The sequence below is a fragment of the Homalodisca vitripennis genome, chromosome 2 (genome assembly GCF_021130785.1).
Source record: "Homalodisca vitripennis isolate AUS2020 chromosome 2, UT_GWSS_2.1, whole genome shotgun sequence".
In the NCBI taxonomy this organism is placed as follows: domain Eukaryota; kingdom Metazoa; phylum Arthropoda; class Insecta; order Hemiptera; family Cicadellidae; genus Homalodisca; species Homalodisca vitripennis.
In genome coordinates, this window is record NC_060208.1 from 100,045,388 (window position 1) to 100,071,511 (window position 26,124).

The following is a 26,124-nucleotide window of genomic DNA, read 5'->3' on the forward strand; positions in this document are numbered from 1 at the left end:
TTGTATTCCACATAACTTACTCCAAAAAAAATTAGGAGGTTACAGTGTAAAAAATAATGAACTGAATCTGTTCTCATCATATCGTTATGATCGTAAGCATATGGTTGTAAAAGATGGAGATGTATTTGATTTCAATAATGTCATAATAGGGGTTCTGTGCCTGGGCCATTCTTGTTTGTAATAGCAGTGCACATAATATTGTACAAACTATTTTGCACATAATATGTCATGTTCTTCTGTGTTATATGCTGACGACACTTCTCTTGACGTCGTTCAAAGATTAATTACATAACATTTTGAAATTTTAAAGAACAAGTCTCAGGTCCACCAGAACTCCAGAGATTACAGACTAGAAGGTACTTGGGACTGACACTTATTTTTGTGACTGATACTTATTTGATGATCGTCACTTTTGGAATAATCATGTTGATGCTCTTTGCAAAAAATATGGAACGGCTCCTTTCGTTGTGAGGAAGGTTAAGGCAATAGACACAACTGCTATGAAAATTGCATATCACGCACTATTTGAATTAAACATTCGCTACAGAATAACATTAGTGTCTCAATCCTACAAAAGCATGCAATGAGAATCTTGATCGATCTTCAACCCCATGACAGCCGCAGAGAAACGTTCAAGACTGTAGCATCTCTATACATCGTTGAGGCAACAACCTTCACTCTTTATTGCAATATGTCAAGGAGAGGAGATAACCATGAACATTACATAAGGCAAGCCAATGAATTTGATCTGCAAACACATGGGACTACCCTCTACACCAAGAAGCCCTCCTACGCTAATGCAAGATTTCTCAACCTAATCCCTCCTTACATCAAGAATGGGAATACATTCAAGAAACGACTGTAGAGGAATCAATCTACACTAATAAGGAATGTGTCTCTATTATTACTATATAATTATGACTTGTAAATTATATAATAATCTTGACTTTTATATTAATAATTTGCAATATTTTTGACATACATGTACCAATGTAACAAATACGTATAATTACACCAATTCATGTCTTGAAGATGTTCAATAAAGCATTCTGATTTCTGATTTTCTTTGAGTAGTAATAAAAATATAGACAATTTACTATTGGATCAGAAGAGGCTATTGGATATAGCTAATGAATAGTTTAGGTCTAATAATCTAATTGTAAATAAAAAAAATATAAAAAAAACAGGGCACATATATTTTTCTTCAGATATTAATAGTTATGATAATTTAAATTTTAACCCTGTAAAAAATTTAGGTATACACTTAGATAGTAAGCTAAACTGGAATGTACATGTTCAGGTAATCTTTAAGATACTGGCAAGAGTTACATATTTACTTAAAAAATTAAAATTCTGTGACAGTACGGATATGCTAATAACAGTCTATTATGCTTTTCTCCACCCTCATTTAACATATGGAATTTTTATGGGGAAATTGTAGTAATGCAAAGAAAGCACTAAGAATGATCAAAGGTTCTCTTGATATAGTATCTTGCTATCCCATATTCAAAGAACTACAAATTATGGCCATGCGAGGCATCTATATGTGAGGGCTATCCAGAAAGTATATTACATTTCACCCCGCAGCTGCTAGGGACGGGACTAGTGGCCATTTTGATGTCAGGGCGTTCAGTAGCTATCCAACTGTGCTAGTGAGAGGTTTTTTTTTTGAGAAAGGACAGTTTGTCCCCGCGCTTAGTTCTAAAAGGACCTTTGTGCCTCCCTTACTTAAATTTGTGTCCTGAAAGTCCGAGGCTTTTGCAGAAGCCGATCAGATTTGAGAGCTCTTGTTCTCTGATGTCCTTGGGGCTGAGGAAGAAAGGGAGAGAGGTTACTGTTGCTCCTTGTTGTTTTACAGTAGCAGTTTAAAATGTATGACGCAATTGAAAATCCGCGTGTTGTGAAGTGAGGTCGGTAATACGGTTTTTGTTGGCTAAGCGCAATAAACACATTCAGATTTATCCACAGCTCTGTGAAGTTTATGAAGTGAATACTGAACATGGAGTGTGTAAATGATGCATTTGGATTAAAAATAGCTAAGACATTGTGACCAATGAAATAGTTTCTAAAGCCGATGAGGAGATTAAAGAAGACTAATAAAAGAAATCTCACTTAGTTTTCCTCAAATTTCAAAAGTTTGGTTTATTACATGAAACTTTTACACAGAACGGTTACCATAAATTTTGTGTAAGATGTGAACTGAAAATTATAACAGAAACCCATAAAAATCAGTGTATGGCTGCTTTATTTACATTTTTGGGTACTCACGATAAACATGGTAACTTGTTACTCGATTGAATCTTTACAGAAGATAAGACTTGGGTAAAACACGTGAATTGCGAAACCAAATTACAGTCTATGGAGTGGGGTACATACACTCCCCAAAAAACCAAGGAAATGTATGCAAACATTATGTCAGCATGGAAGATTATGGAAACCGTTTTTTGGGACAGGAAAGGGAGTTCTTCTTATTGATTTCTGAGAACGTGGCACAACCATAAATTCTGCAAGGTATTGTAAAACCTTACAAAAATTAAGAAGAGCAATATTAAACAAGTGCAGAGGAAAGTTAAGTTGGAACATATTGTTTTTGCAAGACAACACCCGACCACAGATGGCAAATCGAACTTGAGGAGTCCTGGATGCTTTTAAGTGAGAGCTGTTTCCACATCTGCCTTACAGTCCGGACCTTGCACCCAGCGACTACCACCTGTTTCCAGCAATTAAAACCTGGATTGCTCGCAGCACTTTGATGACAACATGGAACTGCAGGTTTTCATGTCTTATAAAATGTAAAGACAATTTTTAATAGTGGAATTCCCAATATGATATTCATAACTTTGATAAGGGAAACAAAGATAAATTTGATATGCCAAATGTCATTTAAACATGAAATTAAATTTTTTCATAAACTACCTAATAAAGCATGGTTAGTTAGTCTTGTTAAATTTAATATTCCATAACTACTTGGTTAAAATATGAAGCATCTTGTTCAACTGATAAGTACTGTTCTTGCGACACTACTGATTAAAAATTTTAGACCACTGTTACTTGCTTATATTGCATATATTATTGATTCACTGTCATTATATGTAAATAGTTTATAATAATTATTGTTAGGGTGTAGTATATTTTAATTGTGTTGTTAAGTTTTTATTACTTATTGAGTTTTGTTGTATGGTTTTGTTAGTAAAAATAGAAGAGAGTTTTTAGATATGACAGTATTTCAATAAATTTAACAAATATATGTTAAGTATTTTGACAAGTCAATTGCATTTATATAAAATGTCTAAAAACATAAATAATGAATCTTGAAAAAAGGAGACCAAACTCCTTCTTAACCCTCAAAGTGCTACTATTGCACTGTGCGATATGTTCGTTTTTTTCATATCACAGACGAATGGTTCGCTCAATAACGACGTGGTTTATAAGACTACATGTAGGAATAAATTCCCTATCTAGTAACATAATTAGAACTATGTAATTCAGAAGTTTACGAGGAAGAGTAAGAAGAATAGTCAGCTGATTTCGATGCGTGTTTGTCTGTTACGGTCGTCTCGCGGCCCCGACGCTCTGTGACGTTGTTGTTTTGCTTCATTCTTTTGATTTGTAAGTGACTTATATTATTGTTTATTGAGTAATTATTTGTGCTATGAGTGAACTTAGTAATTCCCGTGCCATTAGGCGCTGTTTTGATGACGATTTGAGTGGAAATGATAGTGATGCAAGCAGCACCCCCACCAGAGAGTGACTCAGCCTAATTTTTTTTTAGTCTAATGTAAATATGTATATAAGCCATTTTTTTGTATTTTTAATACTTTATCTGTCATTTTTCTTACTTTTACTCATATCAGTAACTAAATATGTGTTTATTTTGAGGCAATAATCACTATTCAACTACTTACTGCCACTTGTTGATGTGGTAAACATTTTAGTAAAATGTTTGCGAAAAAACATTGTTTTGTTTTTTACCAATTAGTATTGTGATATGTTGTGCAAAAGGTTAAGAAGTGATATTTTTCTTATTCAGCATTACATTTGGAACATTTTGCATATTTTTAGAACTAGTACTACTACATTTTGTAAAAACTATACGTCAAGGATTTTGAAAAATAAAAATATAAAAAACTACACAACCGGTTAGCAGTACCAGATTTTTTTATGATAAAAGATAAGCATTTTTATTTTTACTTGATCTTATAGAACATATGTTTGTGAAAAAAACCATATTATGTAATACATGCAATTTGAACATATATTTGTATATAAAAAGTTGTTTAAAAAAAGAAATGTCATATGTTCGAAAATGGCCTAGCACTTTGAAGTGGTTTAGTCATCACTTGGAGGGTTAATGTAAGGATATGAGATAAAGGGTTTGGTATGGAGAGGGTTTCCTTCTCCTATAAATAAATACTGGATAGTGTAAGGAATATTTTGGTTTTAAAAGTTTAGCCCTTGAATTTTTTCAAGTAAATGCTAGTGCCTTACTTAAATTATAATATATAAAAAAAACAAAACAAAATCACACAATGATATTAAATATTGGGAAATATTGCAACTAACTATTTCAAGGCTCATGTCTTGATTAAATAAAGGTATTTTATGATATTTCATCTGATAATTATATATGATATTCTAAATAATCTATGTGTATTAGAAGAATAAAACTGTTTTTATTCAACTAACAACAACACATAAAGGGTTGTTAGTGATAACTGAAAGAAACATACTAGGAATTAAAACATACTGATTTGTAGAAAGCAATTCAAAGATGTTTTAAGGTAACAGAGATGTATATCTTCATTAAGTTTATTTAAATTGCAATAACCTCAGTAAATTTCAATAAATATGATTCACAAAAATTACTTGATCTGCTGAGATTACTCAAATCCGGACTGCTCACTTACCAGGCAAATACAATTAAACATTGATATCAAAGGTCTAAATTTGTACCCAAGGTTAACAAACAAGTACTTTTCTAAACATATATGTTACAGTTGTTACTTTTCAGCACATTTAAAACTTTTAAATAGTTCAAATTTTGGATATATCAAACTTGTAAAACCTAAAAAGTTCAAACTGCAATTAAAATTATTTTTATTACACCTATCCAAATAGCTCTCTTAGTAAATAGATTATCTGTATTTAAAGTTTGGCTTATCTTGGATGGTTGAGAAATGATGCTAAAAATTGTTATGATGTTTTGTTGCGTTTAGTACACCATTGTGTTCTCCTACCATTAGCTTAGAGTATTCAAGTTTTAAAACGCTTTCCGTATAATGAAAGGTACCATATACTAAAATCAAATTAATATCAACAAAGTGAAAGTAAGCATTTAATTTCAACTAAAGAGAGCATACAGGAACAGCTTAGTAATAGTGGAAGATGTGCAAATTGATTTTTAATGATTTTAGGAATAGTAGGAATGGTTTTTTCCTAAACTATCTGGGTTACATAGAGCAACAAAATACCAAAACTGAAATTACTATTTACTTCACTGATAGACCAAACTGAGCTTAATAGCATATGGCACTACTGATATTTTGACATTGATAAACATATAAACACAAAAATAATACCCAATTTAAACAAAAGATCCTCTCTACCATTCAGCAAATTTTACTCAATTTGATCGTATATTTTCACGACAGATGGAAATACCAACCTGACTAGATGTGTGTGCGGAATCAACAATGGGAAACCCATTGTGAGGCACATTCTCCAGTATGTCGATAAGCCGACCCACTCGCACCTTGGCAGGGAATACCACAGCTGGCGCACTCATCACTTCTGTTGCCTTGATGTCAGCTGAGAGGGGCGGTGGCGCCGACGGTAGCAGAGGTACCCCCAATAGGTAGATCTGCATCTCGTACACTCCCTGCACAAAACCAAAACCATAGGAAATGGAACGATGGAAAGTAAACATATGATTTATAGAACTCACACACATATGTTGAATCAAGTTTTTTTTCAATGATTAGTTGAGTGAGAAATGTAAGAGGAGAGGTATTTATTAAATGGTAGTGAAAAAAGTTGCTCTTTTATAGCATTATGCCAGAGAGCTATTAGCTCTTAAAAATGTCAAGCTGAAAAACGCAGGTAAAGCTACCATTTAAACTGTAAATAAGTGTTTTTTCAGTAGACATAATAGACAATCAGTTTGTTTATTCCAATTGCGAGAATTTAGTTGCTGTCTCAGACTGCTATTCTATCTCGTGACAGACTTTACAGAAGCAGCTAACAATACCAGATTAGAAGAAAACACACACACACACACACACACACATATATATATATATATACACACATACAATGGATTATACTATATGGAATGAATAATGAATATATTAGAATAAACATAGTACTATTCAATTGTATTAACTTGTTTCGTAAAACCTCAAATGCACATACCAATCAATAGTTTTTCTGATGTTTAACTTTTTCAAGGGTCCACCCCTTTAGGTTGCTTGATCTACAGCATTAAAAATTGATTTAAACTTTTGCCAGGGAATAAATAATGCACATTTGAGGAACTGAAAGTGTTTTTATTTATGGTGTATTCTAAAGGCAAATGTAATAAAGGTTAGCTTCAATTAATAATAAACGTAATAACAATAAACAATAAATATAAATGATATGTCAGCTTTTGGTCGATAGGTAAAACTTGTACACCAGCCACAACAGAAGAAGTCCACAGGTCAAACGTATCACAAGTGCGGCAGCATCTTTATAAGCTAGTATATAGAGTTCTGATGTTTAAAACATGATATTGAATGACAAGAGGACAATTCTGCAAGTGTGTGTCAGCAGGCATGTGCCGCAAATGTGCAAACCTCCATTGTGGTACCTAGTACACCTTGTAAACTGTGATAACATAGGATTAACTTATCTATTTAAATACTTATATAGATACTTATGTAAAAACCTCAATTCTATTTGTTTCAATATGAGCTGTGTTACACACATCACAAGTTTAAAAACAAAGATGAATCTATACTATGGCTATTTTTACTCAATTATGAAGTTTGGAATTACATTGTGGGGCTCAGTAAAAGTAGCAGAAAAAGTGTTAAAAATCCAAAAAAAGGTTATAACAATAATGAAATTCTCATCCAGAAGAAGTTCTTGTAAAGAAAAATTTAAGAAACTGAAGATTCTTGCTGTCCCTTGTGTGTGCATGTATGAAGTACTGAGTCAAGATCATCAAAATTTGAACTGGTTTTCTAAAGAAAAAACTATTCATCAACACAATACTAGAAATACCAATTTGTTAATATATCCTGTACACACCACAGCCATATTTGAAAAAAAGCTTTTATTATGTGGGTATTAAACTTTATAACAAATTGCCTAACAATTTCAAACAAATGCCACAGGTTGAATTCTTAGATAGAATAAATAAAAAGTATGTTTGTCGAAAAGGCCTACTACAAAATTTCAGAATTTCTAAATGACAAAACATAATAATCTAGTTATGAAGATTAAGTGTTTTCTCCTACGAAACTTAATTTAATATAATAAAAAACTCAATAATTAATCTCCATTTTGTTATTTGAATATTTTATATTGTTACCAATTTTATTTTTTGATTTGTTAATGGATTTATTAATTTTATTGTTTTACTAATTTTATTGTTTTATTTCTTGATTGGTTTAATAAATGATTGTTATTATATTATGGTGTACTACAATTTTAATGTTATCTGACTCAGGAATGTTTTACAAAATAAATGGTTGACATAGGTTTTAATACTGTTAATTAGTTTATAGTTAATTTATTCATAGCTGAAAATGTTAATACTGTTATTTATATTAGAGCTTATTTATGTGTTAGCAAATCTTTTTAGCTGGAATCTTGTTCTTGTTAAATCTATTACTACTAACGATAGGAGACCGAAAAAAGTAAAATTTCTGACTATGTCATTTGTCTTACCAGCATAGCTGGATCTTCTAAGATGTAAAAACTGTTAAAAAAAATTAATTCACTAAGATATAGGAGTTCAAGACACTTTAAAACAACAAAACATTATGTAAATTACTGTTTTTTGGTTCCACTTCTAAACCATCCAAGTTAAAGCCAAGATTTAAATAAAAAAAATCTATTAAGAGAGAAATTGATAAGTGTAATGAAACTCATAGCTTGCTATTTGGATTTTTGTAAGTTTTACAAGTTTGAAATATCCTAAATTTAAACTATTAAAAATATTGGAAATGTGCTGAAGAGTGACAACTGTACATATTTTTAGAAAGAATGCTTCTTTGGTAACATTGGATAAAAAATTTGGATTTGCTAACATTTTTAATGAGATAACAGTACAAAGACTGTGAAACTGTACAATTTTGACATTTTGGACCACTTTGTATACAAGAAGCGAAATAAATTAATACTATTTTTTCAAAATGATCAGTGAATAGAAAGATCTTTAAAATGAGATATGGATCAACCTATTTTTACATTTAAAATAATTTAAAAAAATGACTCCTATCCCCCAAAAAGTGCCATATTGGGGTATTTTGGGTGTTCAAAATTATTTTCCTGAATTATTTGGAGTTGAAATATGGGGGTTTTTGTTAAACACTTTGTATACAAATGCTGTCTCTGTACAAGTTTTAGTCTATATTAATTAAGATAGTTATTATTCACAATTATTCCTGTAATATTATATACTAGTTAAAACTTTAAATGCCAGCTAACTGAAAGCTGTATTTTATGTAAAAAACATGTTAAAACAAACATTTTTGTAAATCACCTGCAAACTCTTAAACCCTTCTTTGTGTAATGCAAGAATACAATGCATAATACTGATGTATAACAATTGCTTTTCCAAACTTTGAATGACCGCCATTTTTAAACCTTCAAATTATTGAAAAATGTGAAATAATAAAAGTTATTTATAATTACATAATATATGTAAAACATGATTCAGGAGGTCCTGATCAGAGAAAATAAAATATCCCGGAAATACTGTCATGAGAGCAATTGCAATGAGCAGATTAAAAAAATAAATATTTTGGTAAAATAAATGCATTGACAACATTATATGATGCACTCATTTTATTAAAATCCATCTCAGTTTATCTAATAAATTGCTAATGGCTAATACACTGTTATATAACGTTTTGGCTACATAAACACTTACGCATTGAACCAAACAAATCAATATAAACCTAACCTACCTCTGTGAACAGGTCACCGACCCACTTGGTTGTGATGAGGGTCAGCATCAGTGGAAGGCCAAATGTGATGTTCCCCGTAGCCTCGATCATCATCACTGTCAGGCTGATGGAGATGCGCGAGATACCACCGAGATGTGCAGCTGCGCCAATCACTGCATACTTCGCCGGCTCTGCCCAGGCCTGGTGACACAACATCTCAAGCATTAGAACCAGTCTACTTGAATACAGCTGGAGATAAACGGAAAGAAATTAATATCTGCCAGTTATTATTAATATTTGGTCAAAATCAAGTTGTAAATACTTCTTTAATTTCATTATTATTTTGGTGTTTTAATATACAAAACCCTAAAGCTTGACACACACGAGGATGACATGTCAAGGACAGTACAAATAGCACTAGACTGGGACATGTTCAGACAGGACATCCACACTTTCACAGTATAGAGTGCCATGTAAGCAGATCCGTATGTTCAATTAAATACGCTGGTTAAACTATTGTATTTGCTTTAAGACTACCTCATTATTGAGCTTAGTTCACCAAAAGGGTTCATTCTTGGAGGCTTTATACTTTGCAGTAGAATCTATACTGGGTACAGTAAAAACTGATGTGTCACGTCCGGGCAACACTATGGATGTCCAGACAGTACATTACTGACCGCTAATGTCGAGATATCGGGGTGATCCTAGCCTGGACATGAAGGAGTGCTGTCCCCTTCCCACTTTAACTGGAGAGGCCGGAACAGAGCTGACCTTCTCTTCTTCCAAGGTCATATCACTGACACACAACTTGCTACCCTCCTCATGAGATTTCAACAGGAGGTGGTCCCTATCCCCAATCTTGCCTATCCTGAGTAACCTGTCACTCTGGATCAAGTGCAAAGATTCTTTTAGAACTACATACAATAAGAGGTTTCTTAGCTTCTTGTCTTAAGTAAATAGAAGGAAACCATTATACTGATGACTGTGTTGAAGTTTAGCATGACTAATCTTCTGACAATCATAGATGAATGTTTATAACTGTTGTGCTATATTATGTCATATTATTTCACAATAACATCAATCACTTTCCAATATATCATTGTTTATTTTTTTTTAATACTCAAGGCCTTTATAATGAACTGTTCTGGGTAGTTATGAATCAATTAATCAAGAATGATCTTTATTCTCACGAAATTTTATACAGTTGTAGGAAGGCTAATCATCCTATCCTAGTGGCTGCACTCACATCAGATTTAACACTGTTAATTTTTAAACAACTCCGTGTCACCAAACATCCATGTCATATAGCTCTAGTGAGTGCGTGCCAAGTTACACTGTAAGTATTCATTACACTAAACAGCCATAACTATACCTAGTAATTGATATCAATAGAATTAGTAAATTGTGAAACAAAAATTATAGTATTTGATTTATTAGTACCTTTTACTGACATAATCTGAGGGCTTGTTACCAAGACATCAGAAATTATTTTCAAAAGTGTAAAATTAACGTTTTTTAAACGTTTATAATAAAACTGAATTTATTTAGTTATCAGTAATAGAGAAACATTTGAAGCATTTCTGTCTTGGCTTTATGTTATATTTGGTCAGTTTTTACCAAGTTTTTTTTACTGCATTACAAAGTAAGAAATTATTACAAAAGTTCAAAATTGTATAACAAATTAAAACAATTTTAGTTGATTACTCTGTAAAAAACAAAACTAAACAACAAATACAACTAAACAACCATTACTTCTTAATGAAACATATTTTTCACAGCAATTAAAATCATACAATAGAACCTGTCATATCTGGAGTGATTGAAACCATGATATTTGTGACGCAAATATTTGGCTACTCTTTACATGACGGATAAGAACAAAAAAAATGTAATATGTGATCTTATTACAGACAAATAACAATAATAAAGAGTAATAACCTGATGATACCAAAACCCAAGGTGATGTAATGTCAACATGAAATATTTTCACATTAATATACTAATAGGATATAACCACTGTTTTGAAAATCAATAATTTTGATTACTAAATTAGGACTTGTTAATAAATATTTTATAGTTACATGTTTGGAAATGTGTGATTTTTATCTCAAAGTTTTTGTGCACAATTTTTGGGATTTTACTTATTTTTTATAATTTACTAAGCCACTACTATCAACTTACAATACAGTTAATCTGCCCATAAATAATAGATAATTCTGTACCGTACTTATACAGTGCTTGCAATAAATAAGTTGCTTTTACATATCTCAATATGACATGGATATTTCCTATGTTCATGCTGATGTTAGAAAACACTGGCCAACACTTTGGAATGGTTAACCTCTTCAAGGACAATGGCTCATTTGGGTGCATTAACTTTAACATGTACCTAAAAGAATACATTTGGGTCTACATCTGAAATAAACACCCAAAAGGGCCCAATAGCTTCTTAGCTGACTACACTGTTTGTTATTGTCACTAGCCTATTTTTCAGTAAGCTGTAGCAGCTGATTTTGTGAATCTCCAAGTTGTGCCTCAAGTGTGTGATTCTTCAGTTTTTAACATGTGTTAGATGTATGTTTTATATGAGTATAAGACTGAGAGTTTTTTCTGATGCTTTATACTTTATTTTGTTGAGCTATTTGAATGTTTTACATAAGTATAATAATAAAAATAATTACATTAAAATAATAATCCGAGTCCATTTTGGGATCTAAGCCTAAATATGGTCACAGTTGTAACGTTCCCATTTATTCTTTTAAATTGATTGATTGAGGATTTGGGTTGATTTAGACTTGCCAGCTGGCAGCTTTCTACAGTATATTTATAGTTTTTAAACATTTTCATTACTGGTATGTTATAAAAATTAACTTAATACAACATATAAAAAAAATTAAATATTAATCTACTCAAAATGAACTGAATGTCAAATATTCACCTTAATTATAACAAAAAATGGAATTACATCTGGACTTTGTGCCCAATTGGGCACATTTTTTAAATTTTATATAAAATATATAATTTCAAGAGATTTTATATATATAAATTTCAAAATCTCTTGATACTTTTTTCTTTATACATAATGTATATAAGAAAAAAGTATGATAACAATAATAAAGAGTAATAACCTGATGATACCAAAACCCAAGGTGATGTAATGTCAACATGAAATATTTTCACATTAATATACTAATAGGATATAACCACTGTTTTGAAAATCAATATTAATCTATCAATATTAATCTACTCAAAATGAACTGAATGTCAAATATTCACTTTAATTACAACAAAAAATGGAATTATATCTGGACTTTGTGCCCAATTGGTTGTTGTCTCAATACAGTTCTATGAATTTAATTCAGCAGATTACTAATCATTGTAATAATAATTATTATAGAATTGTAATAATTATTAAAATGTTGTCTTATGTTGCTGTATTAGTATTACACATTTCTAAACTCAAATCTAATCTTGAATGATTGTTTTATAATTCATAAACCTTCTTACAAGCTTTAGATTCTTCACTCACTGATTGTTATCTTTAGTTCATCATAATTTCATCAAAAACTCATACATTCTACCTTGCGGTTCAAACTTTTACTTCTTTTTAAGTCGATTCCAACCTACCTTGAAACATCAGAACTTGTGTTAAATGCAATGAAATGAAATTATATAACATAAGACTGTCACTTCAAAAATACGGCTATGTAAATGTATTTAAGTTAATTTAAAAAACTATTTGCACAAAACTATACACAATTAAGAAGTATATTATGTTTTAAATTTTGAAAAAGTTGTACAATCTATGTTCAAAAATGTTCTGCAGTGTTTGTGTTATATGCGTGTCTTTGTAATTACTTGATTAAAAAGATAAAGTAAATTTGTTTTGTTAATTTAAAATAATTTATTTTAAAGTATGGCACTTTATTTTTCCCTTCACACTAGAAATTTTGTATTTTATAATTTATACTCAAACAGAGTGTTTAGAAGTCTAGGTTGGGACGTTGTTTGGTTCCCTGTAGTTTACGTTACTTTTATACTACACGTTCCAGACCACTTATTTCAAACTGCATCTCAGATTTTGTAACATTTCATGTGTGATGAAGTAGGTAATTAAGGAAAAGGATCAAAGATGCCTGGTACCAGTAAAAAAATTTAAAAAAATGTGAGACACAGTTTTTGAATCCAGGCCTTATTTTTGTCAAGAAGTATATGGTAGTTATTTCGAAAATCTCATCTGAGTGAAATTGAGATGAAATTTTAAGATTTTTACAATTTAATTTCGTTACAAAATTATTCACAAGCAATGGGGGTTTATAAACCAATTCAAACTTTAATTAGCCACCAAATTTGATATGGTAAAATTAGAGATCTCTAGTTTGTGCCATTCTTCTTCTTTATTTAATATCTTTGTAATAAGGTGTTATTTGCTAGGTGTCCATTGGGGGGGGGGGATGAGCCAAACATTTTCATACATCAAAAACTCCTCAGTTGGCCATATAAACATCCCCAAAAGTAAATTACTCCATCTTTATTCATAAGAAAGTTAATAGGGGGAGGGGGGGATTTTTAAGACACCCTGAACTTATTATAGTTTACGTTTGATGACCTACGTGCAGACATAGTAAGTTATTTTCTTATTTTCCCACGTTCAAACCATCATTTTATAAGTTGCTAGTCTACATAGTAAATGCCTCAGAGTTTTTGAGGTTAAAATAGTAAACAAAGGAAAATGTGTACACTTAATAGAGGGAGTAAAATAGCTGATTTTGTATGTGCGTGTAAAACAGTGATTTCACCAGCGATTCTGACTAATAGCCTATATTTATGACAATGCTCCAGAACACTGCTGATCAACACAATGTTACCTTAAGCTAATAGCTTACATTTCATCACCCCTGAATCCATTGGTATTTAATCTGTACTCTTTGTCACCTACATATTTTCACCCAGAACGTCAGGTTTTAACTTCAACCAGATATGACAGGCTCTAATAAAAAAAAAAAACACACACACACAAAAACTCCACTTTCACCAACCACTAATAATGTACAATGTTACTGAAACTGGACATCAAGTTTTGTAATTGTAACATATAAAGCATGTATACTAGCAACGTACTGTGTTAATGTTAGACCTGCTATGATAAGTGCCAGCTAATCTAATAGCTAGCTTAGTCTACTCTAGGGTGCATGTGAGATCGGCTGGATGATTGTGCCGATTGTATCAACTCTCTCTTTCTTAACTGTAAACTTATTGCTGTAACCTCTCAACAACTTCAAAACTAGTGGTGTTGATACTGCACTACCATTTAATTTAATTAAAAGATTTTTTAATAATTTTGTGACTCTAAGTATTAACATTTTGAGTGTGGGTTGCAGCAAAACTCCCAAAGAATGCAGGTTACATTCTAGAAAGTCAATGATGTAAATATATTATGATAGCTGTTTCGTAGTGAGTCTGCTCACTCTGTGACCTCTGTTAGCTACACAATCAACCGCTAAAATGTAATTTTACTTAATTTAATAACATATATTGATTTGAACTGGTAATTGTTTTAAGTCAGACATTCATCAATTCAGCAGCTGTTGTTAACATAAGTAAAATAATTATTAAGTGTAAAATTGTACGGAGAAGTTATGGACTATTTGGAACATAAAACTATTGTATATACGTTGATCTTTGATAACTCAAACCTTAAGAAACGGGCAAATAACTCGAGTTATTGAACATTTCAAGCAAATAAGGTTACTGAGCTGAATTATAGAGGACCAAGAAAGTTACTTAACTTGTCTAGATTGTGTTACAGTGTCTGCCATCACATAACATACACAAAATAACACCAAAGAAAAAAACTTTATTATACAGTAAAATAAACAATAGATATAAATTGATTGGAACTTCAGCTTATAGAAGGTAGAAATAGAGCTAGAATAGCACATTAAACAAAATTAAAGATTCAACTTATCAATGTGTTTATAACACAATACTCAAGTTGTAAAGATAAAATTAAAATTGATTGTTAAGCCTCGCGCGCACTACGACGGAACGGACGGAACGGAAGGACACGACAGAATTTTTCAAATATGAATAGTATTGATTGTTATGGAGATGCGCGCACTTGGACGGACGGGACGGAAGAGACGCGTCGGACGCGTCGGACGTCAGTCAGATTATCTGAGGAAAAGAACTTTTGAACAAATTCTGCGCGTCGGCTCCGTCGGCGACGTCGGATCCGTCCCGTCCGGTGTTGTAAGCGCACCCACCTCAGACGGAACGGAAGGAAATTTTCTCTATTCCAGCTATATCTTCTGAGCCAAAATGGATGTCTCCAAGTTAATTTCTCTTGTTCAAAACTACACCGAGCTGTACAACATGCGTCATCCTGAATATTTTAACGTCAATAGAAGAGAGAATTGTTGGGAAGAAGTCGGTGACAATGAAACAACTTTTCATCGTCTTCTATCAAATCTGGGAATAAGGTATGAAACTCCCCCAAAGCTAACCTTTTAGTGTTTATGTTATGTACCCAAAACCTGGCTTTTCTTCGTCTTCTCTCTGCCTCTTCTTCTTCTATTACGAATGCAGCAACAATAATTAATTCTTCATCTAAGCATTGAAGCATCTTTGACAATGTTTTAACACAGACTAAGAACTTGATTAAAACACACCCAAGACGAGTCTGGCGTGGAGCGGCGGTTCCGTCCTAATGCGCGCACCCTATCTTAAAATTTCCAGTCGTCCGTTCCGTCGTTTCCGTCCGTTCCGTCGTAGTGCGCGCGAGGCTTTAGGAGAAGTTCAAGGGAATTGAAAAAATTCTTAATTATCAGGCTGAGTTATTTAGGTTATTGAGATATTTGAATTTCAAAGACATCTTTTTGAATAAACACAATTTTTTACCATTAAATTTAACAAAGAAGTAGTTAGGTGATTTACCTAAGAAATAATGCTCATTAGGTTGCATTACGATCCTACCACACTTTTATATACCATATAGTACATACTTAATTAACAAAACATTCTTTTAAACAATTAATATTAAATGAAGGAGAAATTCTTCTTTCTCCAGTTAACAGAACTGCTGGTGAAAGTGTCAAGCCCTTTGCTCTTTCTTTTATTGTTCCCATTAAAGGTTGCAGGTTGCAGTATACAACAAAAAAGGCTTTGTGTTTATTTGTAAGTTTTACAAATATCAGTTTTAGAGCAGCATTACTAGTGTAAAGAAAGGACATTTCATATAACACATCACAATTTTGTTTAAGAAACTGTAATTTTCAGCAAACAAGTTTAACATGTCCCTGAGTATGTTTGTAGCACTTAGTTTTCTTCAAAGGATATCATAGTAAAAACGAAGTGTGTAAACTATGCATATTAAAATGATTTTAAAAAATGCTATGAACATCTCATGGGAAAATTTCAAGTTTATAATCAATGAAATTAGAATTCAGAGGAAAAACATTAATAACTCAAATGTACATAAGATACAATTTCTCAAACTCTATAAACATTATCATCTCCAGTGAAAGTGGAGGAATATTCACTTTGATGGTCATCTTCAATGTTTATACAGCCTTCACAAAAATATGTATGTCACTCATGCTCAGCTGATTTTATTCTTACATCCTCCCCTATATACTCTTTTCAGCAAGTCAAGAAATTTGGACAATTCTTTCTATATCAAAAGGCAGAATTTTATGCTGGCATGCTGTTACAAAGGCAATGTTTCAATATCCGATGTATAAATACAACTCCTTAGCAGAAACTACTGCTTTTGACAGTTGTATGTGTGTAATAAGACAGATAGAGAGAGAGATGTTTTAAGGCAATAGATTATCAAAAGAAAATACATAACTTTCAGTGTCTTACTTTCAATCTTACCATCCAAAATCTGTCAAAGAAGAAGATTTGTAATACTTGTTTAACAGAGCAAAGATCTTGTGCTCAAACAAAAATGAATTAAAAGGAAAAATGAAAGTTGAATAAGATCTCATACAAAATTGATGCACCCTCAGTCATATATAAGTGCAAAGGAAATAATAGGAAACACCCTGAGTCAGAAAACAAATACAAAGAAAATTTTACATTTAGGTCAATCCCTTATGTGCTGAGATTATCAGAAAAAATTATAAGATTAGGTAGAAAATATAACATTAGAACAACTTTTAGAAATTTTGTAAATACCCAATTGAAGAAAATGACAAGATTGGCATGCAGGATTCTAAAAAAATGTTTATAGCATAAAAATACTCTTGTAATAGGGAATACACAGGGGAGACAAAAAACCATTAAATGTGAGAGTCAGATTATTAAATGATTTAAATGAAAGTGGTAAGTATGGTGTAAAATTATAGGAGTGTTATGTTTAATGAAATGTAATGCATTAGTTTCCAACTAAAAATGTAAAAAATTACTAATTTTTTTTTCTAACTCTACAGATTTAATACATTAGAGTAGGCTCTGAGATCAGCAAGTTAGCGTATATCCGGGAATGTGCTCTCATCAAATCACTACTTCTAAACTGAGAAATAAGTTATTTATTCCTAGTGTCACATACTCAAAATAATTTTTTTTTAAATAAAACTGCTGCTTATTAAAGAAAACACTTGTTATCAGAATATAGAAAAGTTGTTGAGGGTGTACAGGCAGCAGGAAGCATTGTCGCCAAAGTCAGTTAGGCTGTGTGAAAGCACATAATACGCCAGCGTGAACTTAGTGGATCACAATATAACCTTGACATACCCGTCGGGCGCGCTAAAACCTGTATGTAAACCCAACATGTTTTAAAACAGAAATGATGACATGTTTCTACATAAAGTGGAACCTTGATAACATGAAACTCGACAAGTTTAACCTATTTTATGAGTATTCAAACTTGTTGATACTTGCTTAAGAGTTTCAATGTCCGATTACATATCTAAATAACGTTTAAAGTGTAAATATTATGCTAATTGTACCTTTAACTAGGTTTCTGACACAATCTATAACTTAGAAATCAACCAAATCTGGATCCCACACATTACCAATATAAAAAATTGCTAGTCAGAACAAGATGTTGCTCAAACAAGAATTACATTTTAAAAACAGAATTACGTTTTGAAAAACAAATTGCTAAGCTGTGCACTTTAACACATCCTATTATTTGCTACAGACAGACTATTTTATGGTTTGTGAGCAATTTTTTTATGAATACTTGAAGAACATTATTTTTTGACCAAACACATCCTAACTCCTGTATTAGCCGAAGAACAAGTCTACCTGTTTTGGTCACGTCTCCTTTGGCACCAACTATTGTTCTGACGGTTCTTTGCGTCACAACCTATTGTAGTAAGTTTATCTTTCATCCAAAGGTAGTAAATGTCTTCTAAATTCTAATGAAACAGCAGTAAACTGTTTTTGGAACATGTTAAAAGATTTTTCTGAACAGTTCTACTTTTTGGAAATCACTCACTTGTATGATTCAAACAAAATGATAATCACTAAGTAATAACGTCATGTGACTGAAAATCAGAATCAGTTCTTTCAAGAGAACTGCTAATTACTGAAATTGACTTAGATGTTGTACACCGTTCTAACTACAGTTTGTCCTAGTATAGGACATTGGGATTTTACTGATTAAACTATTGTTTAACTAACACAACAATACTGGTGTAAAGGTGGCATGCACTGGATAAGTAAAGTGTGGATAATTTGTTTGAAAAACCAATATCCAAATCAACCTTTGAGTTGTTAAATTAAACTTATTAAGTTATCTACTTTGGAAATGTTAAATACTTGGCTATATACATGTGTATTGAAAAGGTTAACAGAATGTCCAAACATTTAGACTTCTTGACGTTTTTAATCACAATACATTTCATATTGTCTATTAATTGTCAGTTACAAGAAGTAAATTTATGCATGCTAGATTCGAGTTATCAAGGATCCACTGAATCTAATATAGTATTAATCAGCTACATAAAATATGTGTGTAGACATTATTCTTTTTTATTTATTGCAAAACTATGGGAATATTACTGAATGATAATTACTAACTCAGCACAGTTAACTTTTACTATGACCTGGTCATTATTATTTTTCTTTAAATAGATGATAAATAAAGAAGAGACACATATAAATAAATTATATTATAAATTATTATATTAATTTTCAGTAGATGTTGAACATGCATCACAATGTATAGACATTGTTTTATAATTCATTTTATGGGAGTGTATGAATCACCACAAGTAAGTTTTCGATTTCAGCATGAAATTACAATATTGTATTTTAAATAAATTTGTGTTGATTTTAAGGAGTTTAGAACAATCTTTGTAAATTTGAAAAACCTGGTAAAAAGGCCATTCTGAAATTGAATCAAGTTTTTTGAGTTCTAAGTAACCACGATCAGAATTCCTTTCTGATATAGAATTTTTCAATATGGACATCTTTTTGAAAGACATTTATATCAAATAGCACCTGGACAAGGGATCTGTTAAATTTTGTATCATTTTAAAAATGTAAAACGGTATGATTTTTACTATATTATCACATGTGATGAAATGAGTGATATGTAAGAAAATATAATATAGTAGAATCCACATTACAAAAACAGTTCTGATAAAATATTTTGTAGATCACAGAACAAAATGTATTTCCTATATTTTTTACACAATTAATAGAATATATCTTATTGAATCAATTTTATACATATCTTATAGAAGTTTTTCCGGGAATTTACTCGGACATACTACACAATTTATTCTGTAAAATAGATTCTAAAACAGCATGTAATAGTAATAATTACCACGTTTTTGACCGTTTAGAAAAAATAAACCGATCATGCCATGAATTTCTCTACATGATCTCATAGTACTTTTACTTAAACATGGTAGATTTACCGAGTCAGGGAAACAGTTTTGGATGCCGATGCCTATGAGCCGTCCCCACGCAGCTCCAGACAGTAAGGCAGGCACGAACACGCCAGCAGACACACTCAGTCCTGTCGTCACCACCGACATCATGAAGTACAACACGAAGAACACAATCAGTGGAACCACATTGTATGAACCTGTCCATACATCAGAATTTTTGTTAGTCAGTGATGATTTTAAAATTAAATACACTTTAATCTTAGTTTCACACCAAGCAGTATAGCAAGTTCAGGAACACTTTAAAATGATTGAATAGTATCTTGGAACAGCCATATAAATAATTGAGTAAGCCAAATATAAAGCCAAAAGAGCAGGTAAATGAAATGAGATTCATAAAGACAGAGAAAGAATATGTGTATGGATAATGATGTAAGTAAGATGATTACGACAAAGTGCTAGATTATTGAAGTTGGTAGTAAATATTTTTATCCATATTTCGCAAATCCACTTTGGAATAGGGCTGAGATAAAGTTTAATAATATTTTTCAACCAAAGTCCATATTATAGTATAAAATGATACATGACAAAATGTAGATTATGGTACAGAAGAATGGAACTAGCCCATCGTGGTTCACCAAATCCTGTGATCCTCCCAAATTCAGTACCAGTTTAAACTCCATCTGTTACTCCCCCAGCCAGCAGATTCAAAACAGTAAGCATTTTCATATACACCATTCTCAAGTTTTAAGTGTTCCATGTAGATCGGTTGGCACCAACTATTTGTGTGGCTGTACATGATTGAGCAACTTTTATCTTGTGTTGTTAACTTTCTACTCACTCAGTTCCTCTAAGCAATCCATTAGTAATGACAAAATACTGGTGTTAATATTGTGACTAAGGTGAGTATATTACTGCTTCTTTTCTTTGTCAAAACTTTCATCGTAAGTAATTTATTTTACTGCCATGAAACAGTACATGCTTGTAATATAGTACATGCTTGTAAATATAATACAGATTTGTACCTTTAGGGTCGTGAAACAATGATCTAAGCGTATCTTCTGCTCTCTGGAACCAAAACGAACTCAACTCATTGTAGTGGTTATCGGGGCAGAAAACCTGATAAATATAAAGTAACAAGTAAGAAAACAATAAAATTATTTGATACACTCCAATGTAAATAGTACATTGTAAACATTTTGATATTTCAGAATTTGAGAAATAAAATTAACATTGCCTAGAATATACTACTGAAATTTAGAAAAACTCACATATTCCTGATTTTTTTAAATGTACACATACATAAAATATTTGATTTACTTTCAATTCTTATTGTACAATTTATTTCTTTATCAAAACAATAATTTTTCTAGAATGCCTGTAGTTTGAAAAGTCAGAAAAGAATCATATGCTAGTAAAATAACCAAATATATATATATATATATATATATATATATATTTGGTAAATATGATTACTTCTCACTTTACAGAAGAATAAATCGTTGTAACTACGTTTACGTGTTGTTAGATGAACTTGTAATGGTGTCACAATGTGTACGGTGTTAGCAGAAGAGATGCACAGTCATTGAATCAAACTGTTTGACTGGCTGTTTCACAGCATGATCCGTTGAACAAAATAAATCAGCCATTGTAGAATATTTTTGTTAACTAAAATATATACTTCGTCTGAATAAATAAGTTTATAGCACAAATCTCCAAAAATTGTAGTGTTTATCTTTTTATTTCATGTCTTGTTCAAACAATAATTGATGTTTGTTGCAAAAAAACCTTTATGTACCAAAATCCAAAAACATTATTGTTTCCCTTTTCATAATGTATATATTTTCTAAAATAATAACATCCAAGAAAAACCAGTGCATCACAGTTTCATAAAAAATATATAATAAAAGACAATTTTGGGAATTAATATGAATTTTTAATAATTAATTTATTCTAAATTATAAACAAGTTTCTTTTATACAAAGGTTTTTGATACACTCCAATGTAAATAGTACATTGAAACATTTTAATATTTCAGATTTTGAGAAATAAATTTCACATTGCCTAGAATGTACTACCGAAATTTAGAAAATCTTACATGTTCCTGCTTTATATTTTAAATGTACACATACATAAATATTTGATTTACTTTCAATTCTTGTTGTACAATTTATTTCTTTATGACAAGAATAATTTTTAAAGAATGGCTATAGTTTGAAAAATTAGAAAAGTAACCATTAATTTTAAAAAAATTTAAAGATTGCTAAAATACAACTGTAATTTTGAAAAAAAAAATGCCAATTTCAGCATAAAGTGTTATTCAAAGCTGATAAAACAAAATTTTTATATAAAGTAACTGTTTTTAACCAAAAAATCTTTTTGAAAATTGAGAAACTTAACTGATTGATTATAAACAAATTAAAAAACTTCTACACTAAAGTAACACTTGACACATTTATCTACAAATACTTGAAAAATCATACTGGATTCCTAAATTTACCAAAACTTTTAAAAGATTTAATTGTCATAGAATGTTAATTAAATTACAAGAACATTCTTGGTGAAAGTGTTGTTTTATCCAGTCATGTTATGTTTGTTACTATAGCTAATTGCAACAGTAAATATCAAGTTCTAGGTCATACAGTTGACATATCTTAACAACACATTTATTTTAAAATCTCAATAGATTATCAGAAAGTAAGGCATGTAAACTGCACCTTGACTGCAAACTTGATGGTGTCCTCCGTGTGGCCATGGCAATAGTCATCAAGGAAGTAGATAGAGGTTGCCCCAGCTGTAGCTGTCATGAATGCCACCAACAGAGCTTCACACAGCTTGATCCACTGCTTCTTCACATATCTGCCACAAAGGTGGACATGATAGTACACACACTCACACATTGTCAGTGACACTGGAATCAACCAATAATTGAATTATGAAGAAAGGCATAATGTTGGATTTGCTTTTTATATATTCAAGCAACCTTTTTGCTATTGTGTAGATGTTCAGAGTGCAAGAGGAACTTACAATTTTAAATCAATTGATTTTCAAGTCACATTGGCTGAATTTCTGTCAACTATAAATTATTCCATTACAGTAGAACCCCTCATATCCGGCCTCGGTTTTACCGCACCTCGGTTTATCCGGCCACTTCCCGGAAGCCAATATCGAAATTTATTTACCACGGCTTGCAGACGCGCAGTTGCACGCACTAGTCTCCCACGACTCTTGCGTTATTTTGGTGTATCTATTTGTTTACATTTTCCTGTGTTGTCCTCAGTTGAGCTAATAGGTTTAACCTGTAAACAGTTCGTTGATTATTTGCAGTGCGGTTAGTACAGTACAGTACAATTGTTTTGTTTCGTCAAGTGCTGTGTACTGTAGGTTGGTTGGTTTATCCGGCCGAATCGTTATCCGGCCAGGGACTCGGTCCCGTAGTGGCAGGATATGAGGGGTTCTACTGTATTACTGAATGAAAACAAAAATGGAATTGCATATTAATTAGATATATATAAGAATACTTTAAATTGAAAGTGGAGTGAACTGAACACTATGGTGGAACATTCACAACATTTTGTGTGTGGTTTGGTTATAATGCACTGGATTGCTTTACTCAATAAATAATCAGCATAAACAAAATGCAACTTACTGATGACCACATCTCAAGCAGACACAACTTGGATGTGGAATAAATAACTATTAACAATAACAAAATACAAATAAATTTACAAAATTATTGCAGCACGGCTGAAGACGCAACTACTTGCAAACAACCAAGTGGGCCGAGGAAGTGACACTTTGTTGTCTGTTTCCAGATCTTACAAATTTATAAATACTTTAAAAAAATTGGGCAATAGTAATCGACCTGACCTCTTTTTGTACATTTCCAGTGATCAAGAAATCAATCAATTAACACTAGTTACACTATGGTCCATATGCCTAAGCATATTGTATTACATACAAATTTGGTTGTTTTAAAAGTGTTTTGTTTCATTGTGTACACATACAAGTCTTACTTGTGAATATCAATGTAAAACTATGATTACAATTTTATCCTGTTGAAATAATTAGTGATAAAAACTGTGGGAAAAGTGAGACAAAATCACAGCCAAACAAAAGTGCACTTGTGGTTTACACTCAGGTGCTACTATTAGTGGTTTGGTTTTTGCAAGTGTGTATAATCAATGAAAATAGTGAAACAGTTTTGAAGCAAAAGGTTTCATTACAATTAGGAGTTGTGGCTTTTTGTTAAGTTCATGTGTTGGTGAAGACTGGATATCAAATGTGTCTGGTTTAAAGGAAAGAAACATACTCTAAATTATTGCAAATACAAATATAATACACTACAGTGAGGCCTTATGTAGTTTTAATTAATAAGATTGACTATGTTTAAAAATCAAACTATAGAATCATATATTGCACTAAGTATTAAATTTAAGCCTTTAAGGGTTATCAGTACTAGCCAAAGCTGCTCAGCAGAGAAGCAGGTCTTCTATCACTACAAGAGTTATGGCACGTTGATTATTATCAGCGTTGAAAAAACATAACCTATTCAAAACTTGCATGCAATTTCGAACTAGAGTAATATTTTAAGTTCACTCTGAAATGTCAAAGATTAAGCTTTCAGAGGTATTGCATTCATATTTTAAAACTAAAGATCTTTAGTTCTGCTTTAACACTTTCTGTGCAGACCATGTTTTATATGTTGTGACGAAATTCACTAGGTTTGTAAATTACACTCTAGAATGTTGTCAATTACCTACATTACAGTGGCTCTATCTGAATGGTGTGTGCTCATCCTGTAACATCTGTCAGGGTGTTTGTAATTCACTGTTATAATGTACACTGCATTACTTCAACTGATTTACAATGTAAAGTGTGGTTTACTTCTTGCTAATTTTTTTACTTATGTCATTATAAACATAAAAAATTTGTAAAAACCATAAACACAAGCTATAATATTTGGTAAAAGGTGTTGTTAAGTGTTATGTTCACATGAAACGTGTTAAGTTATTTTTAAAATGTATACAGATTATTTTACTAGAATAGAAACAGTTTCTCATACAATTTGTTTTCTAAGAAGTTGTTTAAACTTTTGTTTAATATTTAAATTTTGAATACACTTTAATAACTTTTTAAGTGCTAGAAAGAAGGGTGGGAAATTCTTAAATTCCATCCATCTACAGATATGTAATGATAAAAATATAATGTATAATAATAAAACATATATTTACTTTTTAAGTGCAGTAATTATTTTTTGAAAAATATAAATATGGACCAAATTTTATATAGAGCCTTGTAATTTAAAGTCAGCATTCAAAATATTAAAGAAGCAAAGTATTTTTGTGTAACAAAAATAACAAAATAAAATACTGTAAACTTATACTAATAATTATTTTTGAAAATTATATTCTATTTTCTTGTAAAAACAAAAAATAATACATATTCTATATATTGATGAGATATAATTCATAATATTTTCAAATTAAATAAATTGCTCTTCATCAAGTGGTTGTGAAAACACAATTCTTTTACTGTAAACTCTTTACAGAACCCTGTAAAAGATTCACAACAAAACAAATTCAACATAGAGGCAAATAAAAGTAATTGTACTTACTTGAATCTAAAACAAGTATGAACTTTAGAAACTTTAAATAATATATAAATATTATATTCATGAAAGTGGTAAAAAACAGATGTTGTGTGAAAATCAGCATGATGAGTAATTATGCACGTCAAATTTGAATTCTATTAACCTTCAATATTTACCATATGTGCCGAAACTTAAATATTTCTTTCTTAATAATATTGATCACATATGGTTCAGTAATATTTTAGTCTATGCATTTTCTTTCCTCCAAGTAAGATTTTTATTGCTTAACGCTTTTTACTTTTGTGTTGTAATGCATAATAACTGAGATATAACAATTCCTTTTCCAAACTTTAAATATTCGCCATCTTGAAACCTTAACAGATATCAAGATGAAAGATAAAATAAGAGATGTTTTTAATACATAATATTTTTAATCACACACAAATTTTATCTAGAACAAGAACAAATATTTTGTGGCGAATATGGCTTTAAATAATAATTACATTTTGTATGAATGGTAAGTGATTTG

The 26,124-nt window shown here is 31.1% G+C and overlaps 1 protein-coding gene across 2 annotated transcripts in view; it reads right to left on the minus strand.

Annotated features, from left to right (window-relative positions):
• Nucleotides 1–26,124, minus strand: part of LOC124354434 (H(+)/Cl(-) exchange transporter 7-like) — a 61,604-nt gene that overhangs the window by 23,376 nt on the left and 12,104 nt on the right. For both annotated transcript variants that reach the window (XR_006921682.1, XM_046804881.1), the window contains exons 3-7: nucleotides 22,720–22,861; nucleotides 21,028–21,121; nucleotides 20,033–20,202; nucleotides 9,177–9,356; nucleotides 5,666–5,878 (exon numbers count right to left, since the gene is read on the minus strand). Coding sequence is in view for 1 of the 2 variants with exons in the window: in XM_046804881.1 (XP_046660837.1) it covers nucleotides 5,666–5,878; nucleotides 9,177–9,356; nucleotides 20,033–20,202; nucleotides 21,028–21,121; nucleotides 22,720–22,861 (799 nt within the window). In the remaining variant the exon portion in view is untranslated. The remainder of the gene's footprint in view (nucleotides 1–5,665; nucleotides 5,879–9,176; nucleotides 9,357–20,032; nucleotides 20,203–21,027; nucleotides 21,122–22,719; nucleotides 22,862–26,124) is intronic.